The sequence below is a fragment of the Neoarius graeffei genome, chromosome 19 (genome assembly GCF_027579695.1).
Source record: "Neoarius graeffei isolate fNeoGra1 chromosome 19, fNeoGra1.pri, whole genome shotgun sequence".
Lineage (NCBI taxonomy): Eukaryota > Metazoa > Chordata > Actinopteri > Siluriformes > Ariidae > Neoarius > Neoarius graeffei.
The window spans coordinates 8,292,501-8,314,023 of NC_083587.1; the positions used below are offsets into that span (position 1 = coordinate 8,292,501).

The following is a 21,523-nucleotide window of genomic DNA, read 5'->3' on the forward strand; positions in this document are numbered from 1 at the left end:
AGAAAAGGCATTACATTGCTGTTAACATTCTGTGGCGGCGAGTGTGTAACCAAATAGGCTAAAATAACCCATTGTAACCTCTTTGTTCTTCTGTAGTAGCTATTAGCTAGCGTTGTGTTATTTGCTGTTGGTAGACTGTAGGACAGATCAGAGGCAGTGTCCTACAAACAGCGCTTAATTTGAGGGGTAGCAAGCCGGAGCGCGCTCTGGAACCTCGGGCGTTGGCTCCGGCAGCTATTTACACTGGATCCGGTGATCCAACACCTCTTTTGACTATGTAACAAAAAAAATAAATAATAATAATAATTAAATAAAAAAATGCAAGTTTATTTAGTGTTAATGTCTGATTTTGATATCTGTCTTGTTGGTGATTTCTCTCATGAAACGACATCCACAAAATATCTGCAGATGAACTTAATTTGCAGTGTTATTACAAAACATGCCCAGAAGCGCAGCGCCACGCCCCTCTCCTCTCCTCTCCTCTTTTTTTCCACACCAGAGCCGCTCATCCTCTGCACTCCGGGACCTCCCACTTTACAAATTAAGCACTGCCTACAAATAAGTGTTCAAAATAAGAGGAACATGTATTTGTCTCTTAAATCCAGGCCGTTCCCTGTAATCTGTAACAACGGTTGGAGAAAGTAATGGCAAATAGTGAGTGCACAAACCGTAGAAGGGAAACTGTACACAGCGCCAGGGCAGTGTGATGGTATGTCTACTTTTAGATTGTGTTAGCTTATCAATGAACACACTCGTCACTCGACGAGTTTCACGTCTTTACGACGGATACTTAAATGTGTGTTAGGTATTATTGTTGCAGTCTAAGCAGTCATTGTAGCAGCTAGATGAGCGAGAACCGAAAGGGTCTGTGCCATAAACTGTTATTTCTGTATGGCGTTGCTAATGTGTCGTTACTGTTGTTATTTCTCCCTCTGCTCGCCCTGTAAATGCCCTACGTCGCTGGATAGCGAAGGTGTTTTCTGCATCTCGCTCTTTTTCTTGTATGTTCTCCGTTTGTCGCCTTCCTCGCATTCAAACCAATTCGAGCTGAAGTCCACTACATGTCCAAAATGGTGGTCACGTTTACGAAGGTCACGTGACTGAAAGGGGTCTATACTTTTTACTTTTACTTGAGTAAAAAGCTTCAGTTGATACTTTTACTTCATGAAAAGTATTTCTAAACCATAGTATCTATACTTCTACTTGAGTAATAAATGGTAATACTTTTGACACCTCTGTGTGTGAGTAAGAGAGAGACGGGGGGGGGAGTGTGTGTGTGTGTGTGTGTGTGTGTGTGTGTGTGTGTGTGTGTGTGTGTGTGTGTGTGTGTGAGTAAGGTGGGGTTTACATTAGACCGTATCAGCGGATCATCAGATTAACGTTTTTAAAACGATTAGCGTGCACACAGCAACACCAATACACGATTCGCGTGCACACAGCAACACCAATACACGGATACGCTCGGCTCCGCAGGCATCCTGCGCTCCAAATCACTCCGCCCTGAACAGCGAGTGCCCTCTGGAGGGTGCGCACTCCGGCCCTGCGCAGCTCACAGAGCGCGCGAGTATAGCGCACGAGCAGTGATTCGGGACTGAGCCGCTGTGTGTGTGATCTCAGTGCATATCACTTACCACTTGCAAGTGGAAGGATGGCAAGCCTAAAGACAATCATAAGCTTGGAGGGTGGAGAGAGAGAGAGTGGAGAGTGTTTGAGGCAGAGAGAGACTTTTAGACTTCTTTTAATTACAAAATAATTCCAAGAGTACAGAATCATTTAACAATATTTACAAATGACAAATAAGTAAAATAATATTTTTTTAATTAAAACATTCAGGATAAAAGGCTCACAACTCCACCAGAGACAACACACTCTGTCAAGTTACACGTCTTCTACCAGGCTATTAAAGTGAACAGCACCTTCCCTGAGAAAACATACAGCATCATTACAACACCATATTTTCTCAAAAGACCCAAGATCCTTCATCTCACGATAAAAATGAAAATCGATTAAAACCCTCGATTTCACTAAAGTCTTAAACACCATTGTAATGTTGTACCCTGAGTCACATTCAACTTTGTTCCTCCTGCTTACATATACAGTGGTGCTTGAAAGTTTGTGAACCCTTTAGAATTTTCTATATTTCTGCATAAATATGACCTAAAACATCATCAGATTTTCACACAAGTCCTAAAAGTAGATAAAGAGAACCCAGTTAAACAAATGAGACAAAAATATTATACTTGGTCATTTATTTATTGAGGAAAATGATCCAATATTACATATCTGTGAGTGGCAAAAGTATGTGAACCTCTAGGATTAGCAGTTAATTTGAAGGTGAAATTAGACTCAGGTGTTTTCAGTCAATGGGATGACAATCAGGTGTGAGTGGGCACCCTGTTTTATTGAAAGAACAGGGATCTATCAAAGTCTGATCTTCACAACACATGTTTGTGGAAGTATATCATGGCATGAACAAAGGAGATTTCTGAGGACCTCAGAAAAAGCGTTGTTGATGCTCATCAGGTTGGAAAAGGTTACAAAACCATCTCTAAAGAGTTTGGACTTCACCAATCCACAGTCAGACAGATTATGTACAAATAGAGGAGATTCAAGACCATTGTTACCCTCCCCAGGAGTGGGCGACCAACAAAGATCACTCCAAGAGCAAGGCATGTAATAGTCGGCGAGGTCACAAAGGACCCCAGGGTAACTTCTAAGCAACTGAAGGCCTCTCTCACATTGGCTAATGTTAATATTCGTGAGTCCACCATCAGGAGAACACTGAACAACAATGGTGTGCATGGCAGGGTTGCAAGGAGAAAGCCACTGCTCTCCAAAAAGAACATTGCTGCTCATCTGCAGTTTGCTAAAGATCACGTGGACAAGCCAGAAGGCTATTGGAAAATTTTTGTGGACGGATGAGAACAAAATAGAACTTTTTGGTTTAAATGAGAAGCATTATGTTTGGAGAAAGGAAAACACTGCATTCCAGCATAAGAACCTTATCCCATCTGTGAAACATGGTGGTGGTAGTATCATGGTTTGGGCCTGTTTTGCTGCATCTGGGCCAGGACGGCTTGCCATCATTGATGGAACAATGAATTCTGAATTATACGAGCGAATTCTAAAGGAAAATGTCAGGACATCTGTCCATGAACTGAATCTCAAGAGAAGGTGGGTCATGAAGCAAGACAACGACCCTAAGCACACAAGTCGTTCTACCAAAGAATGGTTAAAGAAGAATAAAGTTAATGTTTTGGAATGGCCAAGTCAAAGTCCTGACCTTAATCCAATGGAAATGTTGTGGAAGGACCTGAAGCGAGCAGTTCATGTGAGGAAACCCACCGACATCCCAGAGTTGAAGCTGTTCTGTACAGAGGAACGGGCTAAAATTCCTCCAAGCCGGTGTGCAGGACTGATCAACAGTTACCGCAAACGTTTAGTTGCAGTTATTGCTGCACAAGGGGGTCACACCAGATACTGAAAGCAAAGGTTCACATACTTTTGCCACTCACAGATATGTAATATTGGATCATTTTCCTCAATAAATAAATGACCAAGTATAATATTTTTGTCTCATTTGTTTAACTGGGTTCTCTTTATCTACTTTTAGGACTTGTATGAAAATCTGATGATGTTTTAGGTCATATTTATGCAGAAATATAGAAAATTCTAAAGGGTTCACAAACTTTCAAGCACCACTGTATAGCCATCTTGGCTTGACCAAGCAAAAAATTCAAAACTTGACATTTAAACCTGCGTTTCTGGCAATATTTAAAACCAAAAATAAAAATCACCATTGAAAAACATTCATTAAAACAGCCAAATATTCTTTCCAAAAGAGAAAACAGAGGCTTCAGTCTTATACATTGCATGAAGGCATGGAAAATGGTTTCCCTTATGCTACAAAAAGGACACTGATGATTAACATCTGGGTTTAAAACTGAAATAAAAGAATTAACTGCCACTGCCCCATACAGAATCCTCCATTGTAAATCCCCACACTTCTTAGGTAATGGTGACTTGTGAAAAGCTCTCCATTGTGGTTTAACCTGCTCTGTTACTTGTAAAACTGTACGCCAAGGAGTGTCAACTCTCTTCAAGATATTTTTTGTTCAAAACCATCACACACAGTTTATATAATGCCTTACCAGAGGCAAGGTTAGAACCAAGAAATAACAAAAGTTCAGGCTTAAATAATGTGCCTGAGGTATCATCTACCTCTGCAGACACCGTAACATTTGGGACAGGATCAGAGTCATTTGGTGCAATAAAACCCATGGAAAAGTCAAATAACAATCTCATTTCATCCTCTGTAAACAGATTCTTCAATTTGCCAAGAAGATGTGATACTACTCGGGTTGACCTTACTCGTAAACGTTTAGACACTTGATCAACATTCTGAAAAGATGGACCAGCAATCTTGATTAAATTTTCCAAGGTGAGGACTTTTGCCTCACGGAGAACTTCTGTGAGGGCAGGGAAGGATATTTCAGATGTGAGATCCAGGAGGGAGCCATAAACCAAAGGCTCTTGCAACAACCAAAAAAAGGATGTGGAATTCAAGGTCCTCCCAATCTTTAACAGACTCCATACTTTCAAAAGATTGCGATAAAAAATGGGAAACTTGTTCAAGTTAAAATGATTTGGATCCATCCAGAACAAAGTCTTATCTAGATCCAGCCCATCAAAAGTCCGAAGCATGGCACAAGCTACGGCTTTGCAGCTACTGTCAACTGTTCCATTTAGTAGCCGCTGTATAAATTGTAGGCGAAAAGCAGCAGTCCTGCTCTGTAAATGAACCAGCCCGTCCCCACCTTCCTCTCTTGGAAAAAACAGTACACTCTGTGGAATCCAGTGTAAGCCATTCCAAAAGAAGTCAACCAACACAGACTGGATCTTTGCAAGTACATTAGCTGGAGGATCTATACATGCAGGGGCGTATCACCCGCGGGGGATGCGTACGTTTCATCCCCCCCACTTTTGTTGAAACACAATTTCATCCCCCGCACTTTTGTCAGATTAAAATGACATCATTATGAAAATTATACAGCTACTATCATCATCATCAGGAATCCCTCGCATTGCAAGTATGATTGCCCATTGGTCATCATTTGTGAGTCCTCTGGTGGCTCACAAGGCCGATGCGGGACGCACACAACCGTCGACAGGCCGGGCACGCGAAAGAAGTGGTCGTTGAGGGAGGAGCCCTTTCACGGGCCTTGCGGTTTTGGCGCTTCTCCTCACAACGGTCGCGTCTGGCAGACTCAAAGGAGGCAACACCCTCATGTATTTGCCCCCTCCACTTCGTGCGGTCAGAGGCAAGTTCTTCCCAGTTATCTGGGTTGATCTTACAGGCTTTCAAGTTGGCCTTGAGGTTGTCTTTGAATCGCTTCCTTTGGCCTCCAACTGATCTTTCTCCAGAGCTAAGCTCACCATAGAGGATTTGCTTTGGTAAGCACGAGCTGTCCATTCTAAGAACATGCCCTGACCAGCGGAGTTGGTTTTGAACTACCATGGCCTCTACGCTTGAGCAGTTGGCTTCCTCTAGAACGCTTGTATTGGTTCGGTGATCCATCCAACTTATGCCGAGAATGCGACGCAAGCAGCGTTGGTGATACTTTTCAAGGGCCTTTAAATGACGCCTGTATGTGGTCCAAGACTCGGAGCCGAACAAGAGGGAGGGTAAGACCACCGCCTTATAGATCTTCACTTTAGTCTCGATGTGTATGCCTCTCTCCTCGAATACTCTCTCACGCATTCGTCCAAAGGCATAGCTGGCAACTCGTAGGCGATGCTGAATCTCATCATCGATGTTTGCTTCGACAGAGAGAATACTGCCAAGGTATGGAAAAGATTCTACATTCTCCAGAACTGTCTCGTTGATTTTAAAGGAGGGGAGGACAATCACCTGGCCGGGAGCAGGTTGGTAGAGTATCTCGGTCTTTTTCACATTGACAGACAGACCCAGCCGTTGGTATGCGTGCCCAAAGGCATTCAGAATAGCTTGGAGACTCTCTTTGGAGGTTGCACAAATGCAGTTGTCGTCGGCATATTGAAGCTCAATGACGGAAGTTGTGCGAGTCTTGGTTTTCGCTTTCAGCCTTCTTAGATTGAAAAGACCCCCATCGAAACGGTAGGTGATTGCGACTCCATCAGGAAGCTGGTCTTTCATTAACTGAAGGACAGCTGATATAAATATGTAGAAGAGTGTAGGAGCAATCACGCAGCCTTGCTTTACACCGGTCCGCACTTCGAACGGGTCGCTACTGGAGCAGTTGTCAAGAACTCTTGCAGACATACCATCATGGAAGAGTTTGAGAATGTTGACAAATTTCTCAGGGCAGCCGAACTTGGCTAGGATCCTCCACAAGGCCTCACAGTTGACAGAATCGAAGGCCTTGGACAAATCAATAAAGGCCATGTACAGGGGTTGATGTTGTTCGTGGTACTTTTCTTGGAGCTGCCGAGCTGTGAAGATCATATCTATTGTTCCTCTATTCGCACGGAAACCACACTGTGTCTCTGGGAGGAACATTTCAGCATGTGGTTGAAGATGATTCGCCATGACTCGGGTGACTATTTTGCCAGCAATGGCAAGCAGTGAGATACCGCGGTAGTTACCACACACAGATTTGTCACCTTTCTTGAAGATTTTCACAATATCTGCGTCTCGTAGGTACGGCGCTAAGACCTCCTTTTCCCAGATAAGAAGGATAAGCTTGTAGATGCAACACTCTAGTTCAGACCCTCCAAGCTTAAATACTTCTACTGGGATTCCATCGATGCCTGGAGCTTTCCTGTTTTTCATCTGTGCAATGGCAGTTCATATTTCGGAGGGACTGGGTTCTTTACCAAGCTCAAGATTGACAGTTAGCTGCTCGATCTCGTCATAGATGGACTTGTCAACGGAAGAATCACGGTTCAGGAGCTCCCGAAAGTGCTCCATCCAGCGGTGGTTAATGCTCTTACTGTCCTTCAGGAGAGTCCCGTCTTGATCTTTAACTGCGGTTGCACCACATGAGGTTGGGCCATACGTTGCCTTGATGGCACTGAAAAGGCCGTGGGTGTCGCCTTTATCTGCGAGGCTTTGGATCTCGTTAGCCCACCACTCATTTTTTAACTTTCGAATCTGCCGCTGGACCTCAGCCCGAATGGTCTGATAGGCTTCCCTTTTGTTGTTATTCAGGGGGTCATTCTGCCAATCAGTGAATGCCTTCCTTTTCCTAGAGACCATTTCTGTGATCACCTCGTCATTCTCGTCAAACCAATCCTGGTGTTTCCGTGTTTTGTAACCAATGGTTTCTTTGCAGCTAGTAATGATTGCTTTCTTGAGGTCATCCCAGTATTTTATAGCGTCATCACCACCTACAGAAGTAAGGGTATGACGGAGAGACCTTTGCAAGTCATCACATACGTCCGGGTCTTTAAGTCTCCCGACATCAAGCCTTCGGCGCACAAGCTTTGCCGTGTTCCGCTTCTTCCACATTAGCTGGAAGAAAAGGTCAACTCGAATGAGTCGGTGGTCAGTCCAACAGTCGTCAGCACTAACCATCGCCTTCGTTATTCTGACCTCGCTCAGGTCTCGGGCGCAAACTATGGCATAGTCAATCAAATGCCAGTGCTTCGAGCGAGGATGTTGCCAGGTGGTTTTATACTTGTTTCTCTGACGAAACATGGTGTTGGTAATAACAAGCTGGTGCTCGGTGCATAAGGTGGGTAGCAGTGTGCCATTAGAGTTGCAATTTCCAACGCCGTCTTTACCGATTGTGCCCCTCCAGAGCTCGTTATTTCTGTCTACCCTGGCGTTGAAGTCTCCAAGGAGAACGATTTTGTCCTCTTTGAGAGTTTTGGTCAAGATTGAGTCCATGGTTGAATAGAATGCTTCTTTCACCTCGTCTTCAGCGTCCAGGGTAGGTGCATATGCGCATATGATGGTTACATGCTGGCTGCTGGACAGGGTTAAACGTAAGGTCATAATACGTTCATTTATGCCTTGTGGAACCTCGGTGAAATGATTGACGATGTCATTCTTAATGGCAAATCCGACGCCATGAATCCGCGGCTGTCCTTCGGGTCTGCCTTGCCAAAAGAAGGTATAACCTCCACCAGCCTCCTTAAGCTAACTGTCCACTGTTCCATTTAGTAGCCGCTGTATAAATTGTAGGCGAAAAGCAGCAGTCCTGCTCTGTAAATGAACCAGCCCGTCCCCACCTTCCTCTCTTGGTAAAAACAGTACACTCTGTGGAATCCAGTGTAAGCCATTCCAAAAGAAGTCAACCAACACAGACTGGATCTTTGCAAGTACATTAGCTGGAGGATCTATACATGCAGGGGCGTATCACCCACAGGGGATGCGTATGTTTCATCCCCCCCACTTTTGTTGAAACACAATTTCATCCCCCGCACTTTTGTCAGATTAAAATGACATCATTATGAAAATTATACAGCTACTATAAAATGTGTAACAAGGAAGTAAACTATTGCCATAATGTTAGAAAAAAACAGCCACGCAACGGACTCAAAACAGTTTTTCTCACCCGACCAATCTAGCGTGCCGAAAGCGCTCAATAATACAGTATCTGTCTGCAGAGCTGCAGAGCCAACACCAGTTTTACCGCTCCTGATTCACCGTTCCAGGTTTGACGGCGCATGCGGTGCTTACTGTGCCTGGCTCTGCGGCTCTGCAGACAGACCCTTCTCAAAGCGCTTGCAATGCCGTCATTCAAACAGTTGTCCCAGATGCCATGCCCTAAAAGATTGTGTTAATTTCCATAGGACTATTAATGCTGTCCTCTTTTGTCGTGCAATATTGACAAGGATGCAGAAAAGGAAAAGGCAGGGGACGATTGACTCCTTTTTCAAGAAGACCCAAGTAAGTTGACTATATTACCCCTGCGCCCACAGGCTTGCAAACGTGCCACTACTTTGAGTAGCCTACTGCTCAATCACTCAACCACTGCACTCATTTCAAGATCGAGGATCCGTGGTGCACCAGTTTTATTTAAGGCAGTATTGATTGAAATGCTTAATGTTAGTAGCATACTAGCCGTCTAGAGAGAGAGAGGCAATATTAGCTATGCTAATGTGACTTGTGTCGACTCGTGTGTTTATCAAACATTGAATGATCTATACACTGTGTATGACTTTTTGGGCTATGTGAAATTTTTGGTTTTGTTTATCTCAGTGTATACCAGTGTCGGCAGCAATACTGACATCTCTGTTATAGAACAGTATCCTGTTACCTAGAATTATCACTCAATACTTTTTCCCTTCACTTACTGAATAATTACATAGCCCTGGCAGTAACAACACCAAAACCCAACATGATAGATCTCTGCATGAAATGCAGAACTTGGCTGGAGTCAACTGGATTTATAGGCTTTCTGCTGTCCTCCCTTTCATTTGCATCCATGAACCATGGGTATGAAAAAGTTCCATATCGGTCATTGACAGTACATCACAGTGTACACGCCGGGCGTGGATATAGCCATAAACCGATTTCTAATGATATGGCTTCCCCATTCCAGAACACTCCCACTTTTGGAAAGCTTGATACGCCCCTGTATACATGCCAACCGGTGCCAGAGGGATGATGCTACCAGGTTGTTATTTATGAGCACTCTCCCTCTATAAGACAAATTATTCATTAAAAATTCCCATCTAGTAAGACGGCCTTTAACTTTTTGAATAACACCTTCAAAATTTTTCAGCATAAAGTCGTCATTCCCAATAAATACCCCCAAATACTTAAACCCATCTTTGGACCAAGCCAGATTCTCAGGTAATCTGGGTGAACCATCATTCCAGTTCCCCATCAACAAAGCCACAGTCTTACCCCAGTTAACTTTGGCAGAGGATAACATTCTAAAATCATTAAATACTCTCAACATGGCATCCACATCCCTCTGGCTCTTAACAAGTATTGCCACATCATCAGCATAAGCTGATAATTTAAAAGTAAAAGTACACTTTTGGATCTTTACCCCTTCTATGTCGTTTCTCAGCTTTACCAAAAGTGGCTCTATTGCTAGGGAATACAATATACCAGACAGGGGGCAGCCTTGTATGATGCCTCTGAAAACCCTAAAAGGAGCAGACAAGTCACCATTAACCTTTAATATGCTTTCAATGTCACGATATAAGACTTTTATGTAACTAATAATACCAGGATTAAAACCAAAAGCAGACAGAACATTCCATAAATAATTATGTTCAACCCTATCGAAAGCTTTTTCTTGATCAATTGAAACAAGGCCAAAATCCAAGTTCAGGCGCTTTCCAATGTCAACAATATCTCTGATAAAACAAATGTTATCGTGAATTAACCTGCCAGGCACACAGTAGGTCTGGTCAGGATGAATGACCTCTTCCACCACTTTGCTAAGCCTATTGGCTAGAACTTTAGAGAGCAACCGGTACTCAACACATAGGACAGAGATAGGTCTCCATGATCTAATGTCACTGAGATCCCCCTTTTTTGGCAACAGCGTTATAACAGCTCTCCGACAACTGTGAGGCAGCCGCCCATTGGCCAAACTGTTACTCAGAACCTCTAGCAAATCTGCACCTATTTCAGGCCAGAAAGCTTTGTAAAATTCAACTGGTAACCCATCAAGCCCCAGCGCCTTACCACCCTCCATATTTTGGAGGGCAGTAGTCAATTCCTCAAGGGATAGCACCCTTCCAAGGTCTGTATTGGCTGTGCTGGAAACCTGGGGTAGATTCTTCAGAAAACCATTGTCAGGAACCTGCTCATAAGTGATCTCACTCTTGTATAAGTCCTTGAAAAAGCACTGTGCATGCTTTCGAATGTCTGCATTTTCAGACAAGAGTGTGCCATCTTCTGAGCGCAAGGCTTGCATCAGCCTTTTCTGATTATTTTTCTTTTCTAAATTAAAAAAGAATTTAGTGGGTGCATCCATAAGTTCAATCGACTGAAAACATGACCTGACCAGAGCTCCTGTAGCCTTGACCCCCATTAATTCAACCAGTAAATTCTTTTTGCTTTTAAAGTCTCTGTTACATTATTTGTCATATCTGACACCCCTTGAAGTTTCAGTATCTCCTTTTATAAAGTTACCATTCGATTGGAGATGTCTCTCGTGACATTGAAGCTGTATTGTTGGCACAACATCTTTATTTGGACTTTGGCAAAGTCCCACCACTGTTGTATTGATTTAAAAGAATACTTTGTAGTCTTACACTGACCCCAAAAAAACTTAAAAACATCACTGAAATGAGTGTCTTGCAATAAACTGGTATTTAAATGCCAGTAGGCACTCTTTGGTTTTACAGTACTTATAAATATTTTACATGTTACCATACAGTGATCAGAAAAACCAACAGGAACAATATTGCAGCTTCTAAAAAAGTTGAACTGGTGCTTGAAAACATAAAGTCTGTCCAGCCTTGCCAAAGAAAGCATGTTATTATAAGAGTGAACCCATGTGTATTGCCTCTGAATTAAATGGAAGTTCCTCCAAATATCTACAAGATTGTACGCTTTTAAAATTTCACATATTTTTTACGAGAAGGCATGTGAGCCTCTATGTGATTATGATCCATACCATTCTCAGTACAGTTAAAATCTCCCCCAATAAGTAAGGTGTCTTGGCAGTCACAGGTCTTAAGTACACTTTCTAGAGTTTGAAGAAAAAGCATACGCTCAGTGCCATTGGTAGGTGCATACACACAAACAAAAACAAAAGGCTTGCTATCATATAAGGCTCTTACTTTTAAAAGTCTGCCTTTAATAATTTCGTCAACTTCATAAGAACATGGAATGAAATCACGACTAAACAGAATGCCAACACCCCCACTATTAGAGGTGTTGTGACTCAAAATTGTGACACCAGTAAACTCACTTGCCTAGTCCGCACAGTTACTTGTATCTGTGTGCGTTTCTTGAACAAAAGCAATATCAATTTTCTTTTTTTTAAGGGTTTCAAAAACAACAGCTCTCTTATTACGGTCTCTTACTCCATTTAAATTTAACGAAGCAATTAAAAATTCACACATAAGAAAGTATAAAAAATTAAACTTGGTACGCATGATAATCATAAAGGCTAAAGAAGTTACGACTGACTTTTAGCGTCACTGTCACCTAGATGAACATTTAGCTTAGTTAAAATCTTCTTTAAATGGTAACCCTCCTGATCAGTAAATCCTCCCTTTGACATAAACAGTTTTGTCTTAGCAATGAACTGTTCAACATCTGCAAAAAAATCAATCTTGACATTTCTAGCATGTTTCGTTTTAAACAGAAAACTTTTAATATCTTCGACAGTATAATTCTGTTGAGAGAAACCACTTGCGCGTACACTACAGCTGACACTGCAGTCTGACGCATAATCACTTTCACTCTCAGCATCCGACACTTCAATTGAAAGACTTTTCTTCTTCGCTTTTGAACCCAAGTGGGCTCGACCCCTTTTCTTTGACGGTATTTTAAAAACACTCTCAGTTTCCGTAGGAGGATGTTGTTCTCCAATGACTTCATTAAAGATCTGCTCTGCCAAATCCGAGCTACTCTGTGAATCCGTGGGCATTTCGGCCTCAGCGCTTGGATCTGTTGGGGCACCATCTGATGTCTCAACCTGATCGGAAGCCTTTTTTGCTCCTTGCATCTCACCTACACTGTCCTCGACTGTTTCATCATTGTTAGCTGCTTCCTGAGACTGTTCTTTACTGGGGATACCCTCAGTAGAATTCTCATCATTGGTCCTAGTCTTTTCTGGACAGCTTCGCGCCAGGTGCCCCAGCTGACCACATTCAAAACATTTAATAGTATTAGTGGTTACGTAAATCATATAATTGAAATCATCCACCTTAATATTCAAAGAAAGCTCAAGTTCTTTACTGTCTTTCAAGATAATGTAGGCGAACCTTCGGAACGACACTACATGCTTTAAAAGCGGAGATTTGGTAGCTATCGGTATCATTTTCAAGGGAGATACTAATTTTCCATAACGTGATAGGGCCTCTGCAAGCACATCGTTTCCAATGAATGGGGGGACATTAGAAAGAATTACCTTCCTTGAAGGGCTTGCCAAAGGTAAAACAGGAATAAACACCTCGTCAATGTATAACCCCAATTCCACCATGTCATTTACCAAACTAACCTCGGAAAGGAACAACACCACTCCGCTGTTCATACGAGATGCCGATGAAATGTTATCATGACCAATGAATTCACTGACAGCTAAGCTGATTTTCTCGACAGAGAAAGGACTATCCAACTTAATACCATGCCTCCTTGTGAGGTAGCCAAAATGCTCCTTGTGTCTACCCTCAGCAGCCATACCTCCAAAAAGGAAGCAGATGCCTTAGGTAACAAACAAAATTCAGCAAACTATTAACACCAACTCACAAAAACACCATACAAGGATAGAAAAAGAGAGAAAAAGTTTGGGGCACAGCGGCCACAAACTTCCAGCACTCACTCACACACGCTCCGAACCCACCCACTCGCACCGCATATGCGCAACGAGAGAGAGAGAAAGAGAGAGAGTTGCAGAGAGAGTGGAGAGTGTTTGAGGCAGAGAGAGAGAGAGAGAGAGAGAGTTACAGAGAGAGAGAGAGAGTTGCAGAGAGAGTGGAGAGTGTTTGAGACAGAGAGAGAGAGAGAAAGGGGGGGGGGAGAGAGAGAGATTTTTCAGTGCGACCGGAAGGCATTTCAGTGCGACCGGAAGGCATTTAACTGGATCCGGAAGGTTCACTGTGTTTATGTGTATGCCTGTATGGTAATTTTTCAAATCTTTCATCCGAGAGTCAAGGAATTGTGACTTTCAGTTTAAATTTTGTGTAGGTAAAAAGTAACCGAACTAAGTGGAGCTCCCTGAACCGAAATATTTATTTTTTCCAAATAATGAGAAGATTTTGGCACTCGCCATTGAAGATCTACATCCGTCCAGTTGGTGGCGTTAATGATTTATGTTTGGTCCAAACTGCCAAAAAAAACGAAAAAAAGTTTTTGGGCGCGGGATGTTCGTCCTCATTTCCTTGCACCACAATGGAAGAAGCTATTGGGATTTTGCGAAACATCTTGGGTTCACCAGCTATAATTAACTCTATTTCAAATGCCATCAGCACAGCGCCTCAAGTTAATTCTACTGGAAGTGTTAATGCGCCACAGGTTACTTCTACTCCCAATGTTAATGCCGAGATAAGCAATTTGTTTAGACCAGACAGAAATGGCGCTAGTTCTACATCCATGCCATCAACAACTTTGGAGACTCCCAGGTTCCAAGCCAGGTGTTTTAGCAGCTGGAATTCAAGAGGAAAGGGGAAAAAAGGTAAGAACATCTGTGTCATTCAACAGATTTTTCAGCAGCTTTTGAGCGCAAGGGTGTGCATTCAAACGCCAGGGCAGGGCTATAGCTAAAATTGCCCAGTAGAGTTAGCCATGCTGAAGATGTTACACTTAACACTGACCACGGTTACATATATCCTACATGCAGGGAATATCCTGGTTTTGAAATGAGAAATAAGGTCAGTTGTCAATTTAAAACAAGCTCTGGAATATTCCGTAAATGCGTGGAAGAGTGTTGTGCTCCCATGTGTCTCGGAATGAAGAGAGTTTTTCATGTCTCGCGGACAAAAAAGCTAATGCAATCTAAAACAGAGTTCCCTGTCAGTCAGATATCTTGCCAGTCCGACATTGTCGTCTAATTGTCGGAGTCGCTGCATTTCGTTAAACGTGCATACACTCCAACAGCCTTTTCCCCCCTTAGTCGGAATGGCTTTCCCCAGCATCTCGCTATTTCAACACACAGTTATAGTCACAGACATATAAACATAGACGCCGCCTTCCGCATAGAATCATATGTCATCCTCACCGCCATATTGGATGTGGCAAAGTGGAGAATAAAGATGCCTCATTCATGTGCTGCGTTTAACTGTACCAACAGGTTTACCGTCCAAACGAGATCACATGGGATTACCTTTCACAGGTGAGACTGGAAAAATACTTTTCATTGTATTTGGTCATTATAACATAATTTTACGAACAGATTTTTCTGACTTTTGGCTAATATGAAGTCTCGCGCATAATAGCCGCTCAGTGAAACCTGTCTCCAAACAACGAATATAATATAATTTATTTCATAGCCCACCCAACCAATTTCACCACCAGCTGTCAGATGGTGATGGCACACTCAAAAATAGAAGAGATTGGAAGCATGTCAGACTGTGAAGCAATCACATGGAGCAATCCCATTGTAATATGGTTTAATTGAATTTTTTCCATATAGCACTGTATATTGCAAAAATTGTTTTTGGAGACATTTTATAGACTATCTGCACGGCATTTAATGAAAGTGATGCGCAGACAGCACGGCACGGCTTCAGCAGCGTAAGCACAGCACATTATTCTACACGATCCCTGCTGAGCTCCAAAACATGCCTTGATGTGTAGATATCGTTAGTAGCCTACGATAGTAGCAGTGGAATAAAAAAAAAAAAAAAAGTTTCCGATAGCCTGATTCCGGTACAGGCCTGCTACATATTGAGGAAATTTAGGTCACACCTCCCACGGAATATTGACTGGTATTTCGCACACTATTTATAACCATCACATTAAAAGTTATATGTGTTGTTTTGATGCCTGTTTGTTTCCCAAATATATACGTGTGTGTCTTAATGGGTGAATAAAAGGCATCGAGTTAAATATTATTGTAGAAAGGGGCTTTATGAAGTTCAGTCCATTTACTTGCATCGGTTTACAGGGAAGATTTGCCACATCAAATATGGCGGACACTCTGACGTATCCCAGCAACAGGCCACCAGCTCAATGCGGCATCTATGTTTATATGTCTATGGTTATAGGCCTATATGCTCCACGTAAGTACGTGAGCTGAGGCGTAATCTTTAAACAGAAACACCAAGCACCGTTAAAATGCAGTCTTTTGTACGTGCATTAAGTCTACCTGAGGACCAAATAGTTTTCTTTTGTACTGAAATACTTTTCATTTAAGTAGCTAGGCTGAGACAAACATGCAACAGCATGACTTAATGTAGCCAACTGTTGCATGGCTGCGTCCATCATTGATAAAATGTTTTCAAGGTATGCCTCTCCTCGAATATATTTCAGTTCATGATTTGAGAAATGTGGACGGTATTTGTGTAACCGTGGTCATTGTTAACAATCAAATCACGCAGCATATGCTGCTCATGGTACTATTGACGTTCGTTTTTGTCATGCTGCCTGAAATATGTTGACATTCTGTTCTATATATTTTTTTAAAGAACAACCCTGGCAATGCACAAGACCTTCAACAAGGATGTTATTTTGCTGCCTTCTGCACACCATAGCTGTGTTGTGAGACACGGCACAAAATCAAAATTACACCAGAAGGGATACATTCTAAATGCATTTGAATTTGACAAATCGTGGGACAGCACAGCTGTAATCAACAAACTACGACAGGCATTCAGGTCCAAAGTATGCCTTCCTGATAATGTAAGGTAAGGACTGTAGTTGATAAGAGTCCATGGCGTTTGGCATCAGTTAAACTAAACACGTTTACATACATTTTTGAAATTCAACTTATTTGGCTCCTGATATAAAAGGCTCCTAATGTTCTGATCAGATGACAGCAATGATGAATTATGTGCTGTGTTTTCATGTTGCATCATGAAACTGTCTTTATCTACTTCAGCTTGCAAATCCTTATGCCCTGCGGGAATAAGCTGGTTGCTCCATCACTGTGTGACGGTCAGAAAATGGACGCAATCCTCATTCAGAAAGTTTTCAAAAGGGCATCTTTATATCTGAGGCCATCTGTATCACTTGAAGTAAGCATGCTGTCCTCGAGTCATTTTGCTTCCATTTTTATAATCATCTTGTTTGTCTTCACACTTTCAACCTACATAAATGATTGTTTGTCCTCAAGTGTGTGAGTGCTGAGACCTCAGAGGCGGAGGACAGCCTCAGTGAACATGACATTGTGATGGAGACGAGTGTCACAGAGACCCCTTCCTGCAATGTTACTGCACTGCATTCTGCCAGCAGCCATCATGAAGCACCACACCAACAACCACTGGCAAGTGGCCAGGCTAGACTCAGCCCAGAAAGTGACTATGGGACATATGTAAATATAATTGAAGATTCTGAGGAAGAGGGTGAATTGTTAAGTGCTATTGTAGCCAGCCTTGAAGACCAGACGTAAGTGTATCAGTACCTTTATCTAAACCTTTCCCTTTGTGTCTAAACTGAACAAATTCCAAGTATTGTAAAATGTTTATTTATGAATGAAATATTGTATTACATTCCACTGTGAGAAACAGCTGGCTATAAATGTGTTTGCACTATGTTGTTTCCTCTCATTTGAAGGCACCCTAAAGAAGATATCCCAGTCAGTCAAATTTTGAGGGAATTGGCGGAGAAAATTGACAGCAACAGCAGTTGCAAGTTTAACATAAATCGTTCCTGTGTCCTTGATGGAGCTATGCGGGGGTTTAGAAGGTTGACATTCAACCCCTGTAATACTTTGAGTGTGACATTCTCCGATGACAAGGGGACAAGTGAAGAAGCTGTAGACCTTGGGGGGCCGAGGAGAGAATTTCTTCGGCTGCTTATGGAAGCACTGTCTTGGTCTGAGATGTTTGAGGGACACGAAGGCCACCTTCACTTGGCTCTGGATTTCAAAGGTTTGTTTACTGTTATGTAGTAATGTAGATACATTTAAGTGTTTAAGCTACTGCTACAATAGTCATACTTTACAAGTGATCTGTACTTTCTGTTCTTCCTCTAGCTGTACGTGAGGACCGATATTTTTATGCTGGTACAGCCATCGCGCTCAGTTTGGTGCTTGGAGGCCCACCACCTTGTTTCCTATCCAACACCCTCTTCACATGCATCGCAGAGGGACCAGACATGTGCAAACCAGAGCTTGACGACATTGCAGATGGTGATCTGCGTGAAAAGCTAAGACAGGTCTGTGTGTGTGTGCGTGGGGGGGGGGCATTACTGACTGAGTGAGCGAGTGTGTGTGTGTGTGTGTGTGTGTGTGTGTGTGTGTGTGTGTGTGTGTGTGTGTGTGTGTGTGTGTGTGTGTGCGCATGTCGTGGGCTGAGCGTGTAGGGAAGAGTGTGGGCTGAGTGTGTGGGGGGGAAGCATGGGTTGTGTCTGTGTGATGGGGAGAGGGGTCTCTCGGGGCTGCCATCTCGGTAATTAGCATTGAACTGTAATATCAGGGTAGGGGTGTTGAGGAGTGACACTAATACCCACACACTGATTCTTATATGTACACTCCTCTCTCTCATAAACACTTTCTTTTGTCTCACACATGGGTGATTAAATTATACACACTGCACAATGAAGCCGAGTACTAGGGTTGTGAGGATCGTGATTCTTATGATGGTAATGTTTCTTTATGCGCTATTCCACAGGTCTCTCAAGCCAGGACTGTAGATGAACTGAAGCTGTCGGTTGAGCCAATGGGCGACTATTTAGCCACCGCTGGCTGTTTCAGGATGTTAACTTCGTTGACAGAAAAATACCAATTACTGGAAGACATCCTCATGTTTCACATTGTGCACCGCATCCGGGCACCCTTTGAAAAGTAATTTTGTTGCGTATGGTAATACTGTATAATAATAACACATGGTGCAGGGTGTCTGCGGAGTCTTAATTTGATTATTTCCATCCAAGGTCTTAAAAAGCCTTAAAGGACAGTTTCGGCCAATTTCAACATGCAGTTGTATTGCTCACGCTACCCTTGACTTGTCAGTACCAAGAGACGTGGTATTTTTTGGTTCAGCTCTTTCCGATATCCTAGCACACTAACTGGGGGAATGTGTTTGTTTACATATTGTTTGAAACCTCTTAACATACTCCAAATATTATCCAAAAATGTATGCAACATGAACAGACACTATACAACACAGCACTAACTTTTGGAATGATCTTTGGAGTATGTTAAGTAGTTTCAAACAATATGTAAACAAACACATACCCCCAGTTAGTGAGCTAGGATATCGACAAGGGCTGGACAAAAAATGATGTGTCTTCGGGTACTGACAAGTCAAGGGTAGCATGAGCAATACAACTGTATGTTGAAGTTGGTCAGAATTGCCCTTTAAATACAGACAAATTTTGCACTGTTGGTCTTCAAGACTAAAATCCTGAATAAACTAGCACTTCCAATGCATGGTTCTTTGTCTTTCCTAATTCCTTGGCTCACCTGTGCCAGTTAGCCACCAGGCCAGGTGGACTGTTAAGCAGTTCAAAACATGCAGTTTCATGGATAACAGCAGGTGTCGTAATACAAAATATCCAAATATGGCTCTTACACTCATGTCATAATGACATAATGTGGCCTTGAAAGTAATTCTGGGTCTGATTGTCCTTATTTTTTGTACTCTGTGAAGGTTTTGAATTTAACCAATAATGGTCTTAAAAAGGTTTTTAACCAAGTCTACAATTTCACTTAAAACCTGCAGAAAAACTTGTGGGAAAGTAAGGCCATTTATATTTCTGGACCTTCTCAAGCCCTGCTAGCTACGAGTGCTTTACTGAGACTGAAAAAAGACGAAGAGACTTCTGTGGTATTAAAATGTTTTTTCTATACAAAATCTTGGGTTTAGATTCAGAGATGGGCTGAAAACCCTGGGTGTCCTCCAGAAGATCCAGCAATACCCAGAGGCTTTCCGTCCACTGCTCTGTTACAGTCCGACTCGCCTCACAGCTGAGACTCTGGATGAATTGTTTATAATCAACTGGTCAGAGACCGGAAGCAACAAGAGAATGGCTGAGAACAGGATTGTGGCATTTTGGAGGGACTTTCTTCAGGATGCTCAAGGTGAGTGGAATTTGGTTGTTAATGGTTTCAAAGGTACCATATGTCATTGTGTGACACTGGACTATGGGAGGTCAAAATAACAAGCATTAAATAAAACGTTCATTACAAAGCAAAATGTCAGTCATATTACCTAGTATCAAATTTAAATCTATCAACAGTTATCAAATATAAACTAATTTAAGTTTATTTAAATTCTATTTGAAGTTGAATTACTTTAAACTTTAAATTAATTAAATAAGTGGACTTTAATTAGGCTTATACACTACATTTCCCTGTTTTCATTTTGAATGAGATATTTAAACCTCATGTAATTTCATGTGCCACCATTCAATTCGAATGTGTTTATTTTTAGAAAAATATTTGCTTTTAAGTTGTACTTTCACCTATCAATCATACTCTGTGACCGTCATCCTCCTGACTGGGTTAAGGCCATCTAGTGGGGCAGTAATTGATTGCTTTGTAATGAACTTTTTATTACATTTTTGTTACTTTGACCTCTCATACTAGACTGTATTCTTCCATTCTCATACACAGTTTCTCTCTAGTCTGACCATAATGTGAATTATTTTTTAATTTTTTTTGCTGGTTAATATAAGGGGCTTTTAATTATTTTCTCTACACAATTGTTTGTGCTCTTGAATGCTGCCATTAATCTTGTTGCCTTGTTTTTATTGTTATTATTTAACAGAGGACAACAGAACAACATTGCAAAGCATTCTGACTTTCACAACCGGGTCCAATGTGGTGCCACCAATGGGTTTCTCCCCTCAGCCCTCGTTAGAATTTCTGCACACTGGAGGCAAATATCCCATTGCAAATACTTGCATTAATTGCTTACGCCTGCCCCTATACATGGAGTATGAAGCTTTTAAGGAAGCAATGGACTTTGCTATCAGAAACACTCAGGGGTTTGGCATGGCTTAAGTGGGTGTGTCTAGTTCTTAAAAGCAGTGGCAGTATTTTGGCCAGGTTTATGATTTGTATTACATGCAATACATTCATGGTTCATGATGTTAATTTTGGCAAAGCTTGTCATTGGAGGCACTTTTGTTTGTATTCTGTTTGACTCAGGGACAGTTTTATTCAACAAGCACCACATCATGTGTGCACATTTACTGAAATGTTCCAACTTTCAAACCTTGTTTACCAAACTGGTTAGTGTAAGGGTTAAAGTCAAGGCATTTTCTAGTATACATGGGGGCAGCAATTCTAAACACCTTACTCTTGCACTTCTGCACTTATGGCAGTGCTTCATGTTTTTACATGGATGTGTGTGATGTTTGCGACCTCATTATATTCACAACATGTAACATTTCATTTTATTACAAGAGGGTTGACTTTTTAAACAATAAAATGAAATGAAAGAAAACAGTTTTTAATTCCTAATAAGACTCATGTTTTATTATCTAGTTTCCAAGAAGTTGACAAGGGTAACAAATAGATTTATTCCATAGTTTCCATCTTCCCCCAAAGGATCAATTGTGTGACGGATTTCTTCCATAGTAGTGTCATTCACATGAAAATCATTATCTGGAACTTCTACGACACTGCTGAATCGAAGTTCAGGAGGTGTTTCACGGTAGGTGGTACCTTGGGATTCAAGAGGTGCAAAGACATCTTTGACCCCTGTGATGTCCTGGCCTATATGCCTGATGATACCACTGAACCACAGCTGGAGTGGTGTCCTGTACCTTTCAGTTGACAAAGCGTGATTATTC

General features: G+C 42.0%; 2 protein-coding genes across 2 annotated transcripts; both read left to right on the forward strand.

Moving 5' to 3' along the window:
* Positions 1-14,217: 14,217 nt before the first annotated feature.
* On the forward strand, positions 14,218-18,419 carry LOC132868101 (uncharacterized). The gene is made up of 7 exons (XM_060901054.1): positions 14,218-14,297; positions 16,249-16,467; positions 16,662-16,797; positions 16,896-17,167; positions 17,336-17,652; positions 17,757-17,921; positions 18,394-18,419. The coding sequence occupies exons 2-7, from the start codon at positions 16,262-16,264 to the stop codon at positions 18,417-18,419; spliced, it is 1,122 nt and encodes a 373-aa protein (XP_060757037.1). The 5' UTR covers positions 14,218-14,297; positions 16,249-16,261.
* On the forward strand, positions 18,211-21,109 carry LOC132867737 (G2/M phase-specific E3 ubiquitin-protein ligase-like). Its single transcript, XM_060900751.1, has 3 exons — positions 18,211-18,566; positions 19,591-19,805; positions 20,494-21,109. Exons 1-3 carry the CDS (start codon positions 18,442-18,444, stop codon positions 20,727-20,729), a joined length of 576 nt encoding a protein of 191 aa, XP_060756734.1. The 5' UTR covers positions 18,211-18,441; the 3' UTR covers positions 20,730-21,109.
* The last annotated feature ends 414 nt before the right edge of the window (positions 21,110-21,523 follow it).

Coding starts and splice junctions, on each gene's coding strand:
- LOC132868101 (XM_060901054.1), top strand. CDS start 16,262: ATGCACAAGACCTTCAACAAGGATGTTATTTTGCTGCCTTCTGCACAC. Junction 17,168..17,335: donor GCCAGCCTTGAAGACCAGAC/GTAAGTGTATCA, acceptor TCTCATTTGAAG/GCACCCTAAAGAAGATATCC. Junction 17,922..18,393: donor CATTGCAGATGGTGATCTGC/GTGAAAAGCTAA, acceptor GCTATTCCACAG/GTCTCTCAAGCCAGGACTGT.
- LOC132867737 (XM_060900751.1), top strand. CDS start 18,442: ATGGGCGACTATTTAGCCACCGCTGGCTGTTTCAGGATGTTAACTTCG. Junction 18,567..19,590: donor ATCCGGGCACCCTTTGAAAA/GTAATTTTGTTG, acceptor TCTTGGGTTTAG/ATTCAGAGATGGGCTGAAAA. Junction 19,806..20,493: donor CTTTCTTCAGGATGCTCAAG/GTGAGTGGAATT, acceptor ATTATTTAACAG/AGGACAACAGAACAACATTG.